Source organism: Chrysochloris asiatica, unplaced genomic scaffold (genome assembly GCF_000296735.1).
Source record: "Chrysochloris asiatica unplaced genomic scaffold, ChrAsi1.0 scaffold00026, whole genome shotgun sequence".
Lineage (NCBI taxonomy): Eukaryota > Metazoa > Chordata > Mammalia > Afrosoricida > Chrysochloridae > Chrysochloris > Chrysochloris asiatica.
The window spans coordinates 25,097,569-25,106,228 of NW_006408544.1; the positions used below are offsets into that span (position 1 = coordinate 25,097,569).

The 8,660-nt window shown below is 39.0% G+C and overlaps 1 protein-coding gene across 2 annotated transcripts in view; it reads right to left on the minus strand.

Moving 5' to 3' along the window:
* The window catches only part of DAB1 (Dab, reelin signal transducer, homolog 1 (Drosophila)), a 452,378-nt gene extending 446,733 nt beyond the window's left edge, over positions 1-5,645 (minus strand). The window contains exon 1 of one of the 2 annotated variants that reach the window (XM_006839821.1): positions 5,468-5,640. In XM_006839821.1, coding sequence (XP_006839884.1) covers positions 5,468-5,534 — 67 coding nt within the window. In that variant the 5' untranslated portion in view covers positions 5,535-5,640. Of the gene's footprint in view, positions 1-5,467 lie in introns of both variants that reach the window. The other variant, XM_006839820.1, reaches the window with a different exon arrangement.
* Between the last annotated feature and the right edge of the window lie 3,015 nt (positions 5,646-8,660).

Sequence of the window (8,660 nt, forward strand, 5' to 3'; positions counted from 1 at the left end):
ACAACAACAACAACAACTGGCCCTCAAAGAGATCAGGCCCTGACTATGGGATGGATTACTGAAACCATTCTTTAACCTAAATAGATTGAATTTTTCTACAAAATTTCCAGAATTGAACCTATGGTTCAAATGCAATTTGATCTGACCCAAAAGCAGTCATCTGCCACGTGACCGCCAACTTCTCCTAGGTCCCATTAAGTCCTTAATAAAACCAGCTGCTGTTGGTTCTGACTCATGGCAATTTCGTGTATGTCAGAGTAGAACTGTGCTCCATCGGGTTTTCAATGGCTGAAGCCTCTCCGAAGTAAACCGTCAGGTCTTTCTACTGAGGTGGATTCAAACTATCAATCTTTCAGCGATTAATCATTTGTGCCACATGGGAGCTCCTTGGATTATTAGAAGAAGTATGATCATCATCTGCCTCTCTTAAAGAGAAGTAGAAAAAGGAAGCTGAAAGAAGCTAAGTAACCTGTTTTGCTTACACAACAGATAAGAAGAGTGAGAATTAAATGTCAGGTCTGCCAGCTCAAAAGTCAATATTTTCTTACTACCACAGCCTGCCAGACAGTGATGACTGGAACACTCCAGAAAGTCTGCAGGATCTCGTGTCCTCGGACTCTGTTCCTCTACTACAGTCTTTCACAGAGTGTCCTAATGCCAGGATCATAAATAACAAGAACTGTGTCAACGGAATCTCACCCTTTGATGGCAGGTAACGAACCTGAAAATATCAATTTTCTTTCTCCAGTCCTACATCAAATTCCACTCCATGAATAGGTACCATTTGACAGGCTGTATGTGTTGTGACACAATCCAATAAAAATGGAATGAAGAAAATAACTTTATTTCTCACTACTTCCATCCCTTGTTTGAATTGTGAATACTTTAGTTACGTTTCATACATGGCCTGTCTAGAAACTTATTTTGTGGAGAAATATGCCTATGTGTGACTTGTGTTTGAAAATGGCTGATTAGCTTTCAACAGCCTGGTTAAAGAAGAAGGTGATAGGTTTCTGAGAAAGTCTGAAGGGCCTCTTAACTTTCTACATGCCATTCTTCTCAGGATAGATGACCTATGTCGTTAGGCACTTTTTCTATTTAGGACATAAAATATATGCCCCAGGAATCATCTAAATCTTGCCAAGTATAGAATTTCTTCTAGTGTAAAATATCATGTAATAATAAGAGAATGTACTTAAGATATAATGTCAAGTCACAAAGCATCGTGTAAAATTTATAAATCTTATGATCTCAACCACATATTATTCTAGAAAGACCAAGAGGAAATAACTTAGAATGTTAAGAATAATTATATATTTTTGTTTGTCAAGATTATGCACATATATTCTGTCTTTTCTAACATTCAGTGAGATGCATATACTTAAAAAAAAAAAAACTTAAGTGAAATTACTAAAAATAATAATTTTTCCAGAAAGAAGACTACATATTAATTTTTTCCTTCTCTCCAAAATCATTCTTATTATAAAGTTATATAATTGTGACTTGTACTAGACAATTATTGTGCACATACACAAAAAAATACAGACCAATCTTGTTTATAAATAAAACCAAACCAAACCTACTGCCATCAACTCTGACTCACGGTGAGCCTGTATAAGGAAGGTTTCTGAGGCTATAAATCTTTACATGAGCAGAAAGCCACATTTTTTCCCATAAAGCAAATGGTGGGTTTGAACTGCTGACCTTGTGGTTAGCAGTCCAGTGCTTATCCTATAGCCCCACCAGGACTCCTTATAAATACAGATACCAAAACCCTAAGAAAAATGTCATCAAATCAAATCCAGCAGCATATAGAAAACAATACAGCATGAGCAATTAGGGTTTCCCATAGGAATGAAGATAAGAATGTCTGTATAAGTGAAATATACCACAATTTATATTAAAGATAAAATATACATATGCGTATAATCATTGCTCTAAATAAATGAAAAGGATAGGATTAACGTCAAAATGAAAAAAACAAACAAACAAACAAACAAAAAAAAACTTCTAGAAAATTATATAATGAAAAGAGATTTCAAATTCATCCAGAAGGACCTCAGAAGACAGGTGATCTGTTTCTATAGTGATCATAGGCTTGAAAACCCTATGGGGCAGCCCAACTCTGCATACATGGAGCACAGAGCACCAGGAGTCAGAACTGGCTCAATGACAACTAGCAAAGACAAAAAAGAATCTTCACTAAAAACTGAAGTCTCACACTTAAAGGCCATGCAGAAACATTTCTATTTCTCAGGGACATGATAGGGATACCTACTATCAAAAACATTGTATTGAAATGGCCCAGCCAATGCAATGAGACAAGAAAAAGAAATAAGTGTTTCAAAATAGGAGAACAGAGAAACTTATTTGCAGGTTTTGTTGCTTACATAGAAAACCAAATGGAGTTAGAGAAAGAAGCAGTAGTATAGTTTAACAACATTATACATTTAATATTTAAACACTATTTTTCATTCCTTTATTTCATTTTTAAAGTTTTATTTATATTGGCCCTAATTTAGAACCATTTATTTAATAAAATATTTATTATTCCATGGCCACAATTGATAATATAAGAAATGTTACCAGTCTTATTATCAGTTTATTCTCTGGTACAGAAGACTCCATCAAGAATGATCACTGTAATTAGATGTAAACGTTTTGCATCATGTGTATAGGTATGTGTGTGAGTGTGGGTGGGTGTATGTTTTTCCCCTGTGGTTTCATCTCTTTCTCTTCCCTGTTTACAATTGTACAAACATGAATTTTTAAAGTCTTTGATTCTAAAATGGGAAAAGAGAAAACACTGTGATGGCGATGATGAAGATGAAGAGAAAAGGAGGAAGAGGGATGAGAAGGAGAAGAGCAGAGGGAAAAAGCAGGGGAAAGTATGGGGATGGAGGAAATGGCCTCAGGGAAGGAAAGATAGGGAGAGAAGGAAGAAAAGAAAGGAGGAGGAAGAAGAGGAGAAACACAGTTAACATTTATTCAGCATTTAATTTATGCCAGGTGCAAACTAATTCCTTTAAGTTCCTAATTTCAATTTTTTATCTTCATAGTGAACTTATGAGGTTCCCATGGTACTATTGTTGTTATTGTTAAGTGCCATCGAGTTCTTTCTGACTCATAGCGACCCTGTATGAGGGTTTCCGAGGAGTGGCTATTGAGTTTGAACTGCTGACCTTTCGGTTCAAACCAATGTTGAGGTTCAGTGCTTATCCTACGGCATCACACCAGGACTCATGTGTATTTTATAGGAGAGGAAAATGAAGCTTAGAGGGCTTAAGTAGCTTTCCAAGGCCACAAAGCAAGGAAATCTGATATCGCCAAAATGTGAATCTAACTATCCAGACTCCATGGGATTAAATACACACTCTCCTGGTGTGGTACTGTAGGATAAGCATTGGACTGCTAACCACAAGATTGGTAGTTCAAACTCACCAGATACTCCTCAGAAACCCTATATATCATTGCTACGAGTCAGAACCCACTCAATGGCACACAAGAAGAAGAACAAAATACTACTCTCCTATGTATTGGGCTGATATTGAAAGCTACTTCAAAGGTTGAAAGAATGAAGTCTTATAAAGACCACCAAGGATCTCTGGTAGCATAGTGGTTATGAATCCGGCTGCGAGCCTTAAGGTCAGCAGTTCGAAACTACCAGATGCTCTCTGGGAGAAAGATGAGGCTTTCTACTCCCATAAAGATTTACAACCTCGGAAACCCTGTGCAGGGTCGCTATGGGTCGGAACCGACTCGATGGCACTTAACAACAAAAAGACCACCATCACATGCCCATCTCAAATCCCCAACCCAGTTGATGTCCTGAAAAATTAAATCCTTGCTTCAGAATGCTTCTGGTTTTGCATGTCAAAATTAAGAATGAAGAAATATTCACAAGAAAACATTTTTAATACATTACATATTCAAGAGCACATGTTTAGTGGAAAGGTTAAATTTGAAGTCAAAATATAACTTGTCAGTTCCCAATGAAAAAGCATTTGAATTCTAGAGTGTCCCACGCTCCACAATCAATTTTTTTTCATATAGCAGTCCTCCTAAGCCCTGTTCTTTCTCCCAGTTGTTTTCTTTCCATTATCCTTAGGCCACGATGCATAAAAAAAAACAAGGTTTACATTAAGTTTTAAGGAATAAAGCAACTGCCTACAAAACATTTGTATTTCAAATAAACATCTAAAGTAAAATTTGCAGCCCTTGCTGGGCTTTTGGGTGTCCAAGACCTACATATGTATTACATTTATGTACCTTGATTCCTATAGAGTTTCAGACAAATACCATCACAAAACAAAGACTGAGCAGACATGAAGTATGTGCTACAAACCACTGCCTATACACAGCAACCAATACAGCCATGTGTAAGTCCATATTGACATATTCTAAGACCTAAAAGAGAGCTCTGTTAATCTCCTTCCATGCAGCCAATAAAAGGGGAGACAAAGAGCTGAAAACCACAGGAAGAACACAGACACACATGTACACACACAGGCACATACGCAGAAAACAAAAGTTGCTTAAATTTCATTACAGTAGGACAACAAACTTACTGAAAAGCTATGAGACCAAATTCTTTAAAACACTTGACATTTGGTGGAATTCACTATATTATCACATGTACCAGTCTCCCTTATCACATATATGAACGTCTCCTCTGTGTCAAGCAGTCTCTAAGTGTTTGGAGTTAAAGAGTGTATAAGAGGTCTAGCTCAAAGGAATATATAGTAGAGTTGACAAGTTCTAACAGAGGAAATATTCAATAAAGGGAGATCCCAGCAAAAAGCAAGTGAAACAAACACTTAACCTGATTTTTGGAATAGCAAAGGCTCCCCTGGTGGGAGAAGGGGTCACTAAATTAAAACAAGAATAGGTAGGAGTCTGTCTCCACCCCCCAAAAGGGGGGGGGTTTTTGAAGAATAAAAGGATTTCAGTCCAAGTTAACAGTTTAGTGGTTCTCAAGTGGGATTCCTGGACCTGCAGCCTCAACATTAGCTGAGAACTTGTTAGGAATGCAAATATTCAGGATCCTTTAAAATGTACAGAATCAGAAACTTTGAGAGTGGGCCCAGAAAGCTGTGGTTTAACAGAGTCTCTTAGTGCTGCTACAGATAGAAAACTACTGGTAGTTTTCTACCAAAACTACCTATATACAGAATGCTGGGAGGGTAAAACCGAGTTGGAGGCTGGAGAGTAGGCTGGAAGGATGGGTATAGAAGGCAAATCAGAAAGGGCTTTGGGTATGAATAGAATTTAGAGTTTGTCCAAAGAAAAGTGGAGAGTCACTAAAGTATTATACTATGAGTACCAAAAAAACAAAAACAAATAATGCTGGTAGCTACTAAAAATATATATGCAACCATAAAGATGATTTTTTTTTTTTAAATCTCATTCTTTTCTCTTCTTTTTAACAGAAAAGGAACCACAGTCAAGGCAGTAAATCCAGCCCTACCTTTCTTTCTGGAGTCTTTCTTGGTGCTGGTTTTCACAGCTACTTGAAGTTCTGTCTCAGTTGACATCCTACTAAATCCTTAGTCCACTTCACACAGATCCCGGGCCTTGGCCAGGCTCATTGATGACTCCTCCCTTCAGAAACGACTCTCCGAGCAGCACATTTCAGTCACTTCTTTCCTGGGCTGCAAACCAACAGAAGAGACGATTCAGAAGAGACACCCTTTGAAATGAAACAGTAATAAGAGGGGACCTAACCTGGCAAACAAAAACATGGATACTTGGGTATCTGTGTAGAAACTACTCATATGATTTCAAGAAACAATTAATAATGTTTTAATAGAAAGCAACGGAGTCCCCGGGTGGCAGAGTTGAATAAGTGTTGAACAATGAACTGAATGGTAGGCAGTTCAAACCTACTCAAAGGTTCCTCAGAAGAAATCTGTTTCTGAAAGGTGACAGCCTTGAAAACCCTATGAAGCAGGTCCACTGTGTACTTACAGCGTCATAGGAATTGGAATCAATTCAATGGCAACTTTTCTGTTGTCATTGTTTTCATACAGCAAAACGAATAAGGTCTTTCCACAAAACTGTTTCTCTAACGAGGTAACTCAAAAATCTAGTAAAACTCAACTCTATGTTTTCCCTGTTTCATATTTTCAAGTAATAGATGTCTCCCAGAAAACCAAGCAAAGCCATGTTTTCTAACCAACCCCATGGAGACATTTCCAACAGCAGGACACCCAACCATCAGGCAAGCTTGATCAGAGCCTTGGCAGCTGAAGCAGATTACAGGGAAGAGACCTGTGGTCTGTCTCCCACTGGCAGGCATCAGATGGGAGATGGGGTTGACAAACATTTAGGAACCAAGAGTAAGGTGACAAATTGGGGCAGAAAAACTTTACAACAAGCCAATTTTTATGTCACCTCCAACTCCCAAGCTATAGAAGGTTTATTACCTGTACAGTGGGGATAATAACATACAAACACTGAATGTGTAGAGAGAAAACAGAAGCAGGCAACAAACATTTCATTCATTCATTCTTTAATAAATATGCACTGCACACAAGTAGGTACTATTAAGTTCAGTCACTGTGCTAAGAAGATAATGCAAATAATGATAACACAACCATTTCAATTACAGCGAGTATTTACTATGCACTTATTATATAGATAACATCCTCAGCTACTGCTTCACATATGTTAACTCTTTTCAATCTCATTTAAATTGACTGAATGTATTCCTGTGTCAAGTCAGTCCCTGTGACTTATCTGATAGTTTGGTTGAAGGTAAACATGTCACTAGTTATCCATTTTCAAAGGATGTTAAGAAAGACCTACTAGAAATAGAACTTCAAACGGTGTAGCCAATTCCACGTTCATCTCACAGATACAAAACTATTTGCTTCAAAATAGTGGAGCTCAAAACCAGTTTGAGCTCAAAAAGAATATCGTGCCAAACTTCTTAATTGTGACAATTACAGATGGCTTAACTAGAAGGTCTAATATAAAATGCACATGGTAGAGTGCAATAGTGGTGTGCTGACTCACAGCAACCCTGCAGAGGGGTTTCCAAACGTAGGGGGTTTCTGGGACCAGAAAGCCTCATCATTCTTCCGCAGAATCACTCATAGTTTCCAACTGCTGACTTTGCGGTTAGCAACCTGACTCGTAACCACTATGCTACCAGAGCTCCTTAAAACCACAAAAAAGGGCTAAATACAGGAAAATACTGACCTTATATAAAGATATTTGGGATTTTGTTTGTTTGTTCTTTAAATAAGCTAGCTAGTTTTGTATGGAAGTGGTTTGTGCGTTGCTACAATATTAAAAGGTATGCTATGAGTATTTGAAATACCAGCATGATCACACATGGTAGACAGGTTTAAGCAGGGCATGCAGACATAGACAGAAGATGAAAAAATGAAGCCTGGTGGAATACTTCCAAATGCTACTTAACCAACGGAATCCTATACCACAAAAGCGTTTTCTGACCTGCCTGCTCTGAACATGTCACTCTGAGGGATCAGTCAGTAGACATCGAGTCTGATGAAGAAGAGGAGACACCTGGTGAGGTGGCCTGTTACAACAGCCACATATGGGCATGATTATTCTGACTGATGGAGTCCTGGTATGCTGCTGCAGGATAAGCACTGGGCCACAAGGTCGGTCTGAACAGCTAGACGAGAGGTTCACATTTACCAGTGGTTCCTATTCAGGGTCTCTAGGAGTTCAAATCAACTCAACGGCACATAACAACAACAACAATCTGACTGATAATATTTACCATTTGGACAAATATATACCATGGACCTACTATGGACCAAGTGCAAACAGTAGTCCATGATAAAACACAGGCTCATGTATGTCGACAGATATGTTATGTCAACCACTCTGGTCTGATTCTGTCCTCAGAGTGGCTCACCAGCTAGCACAGATGCTCCTCATATGTTGTTAGATGCCATCGAGTCAGTAACGACTCATAGCGACCGTATGTACAACAGAATGAAACACTGCCTGATCCTGGACCAATCTCACTACTGTTGCTACACTTGAGTCCATCGATGCTGCCACTTGACCAATCATTCTCATTGGAGGTCTTCCTCTTTTTCTCTGACTCTCCACCTTACCAAACATAATCTGCTTCTCCAGTGACTAGTCCCTCCTGACAATATATCCCAAGTATGAGACATGAAGTTTGACCATCTTGGCCTCTAAGGAGCACTCAGGCTGCACTTCTTCCTAAATGGATTTACTGGTTCTTTTGGCAGCCCATGGCACTTTCAATATTCTCCTCCAACACCATAACTCAAACGCATCAATTCTTCTACGGTCTCCCTTATTCACTGTCCAGATTTCGCATGTATATGATGTTATTGAAAATATCATGGCTTGGGTCAGGTGCACCTTAGTCCTCAAGCCAACATCTTTACTCTTCAATACTTTAAAAAGGTCTTGTGCAGGAGTGATTAACTTTCCAGTGTAGGATCGGAGGTCCCTAGGACCATCAACGGTGAAGAGCTGAGAGCCGGACCCTACCCAGAGAAGCAGCGATGCCTGAGATGGAGACGATGACATGGAGCAATGGAGCAGCTGGGGACTTTAGATCCAGAGAGGGAGAGTGACTGTGTGCTGAAGACTGGGGGCGGGGGTGGGGGGGGTAGTGTAGGAGGCAGGCTTGCAGGGTATACCCT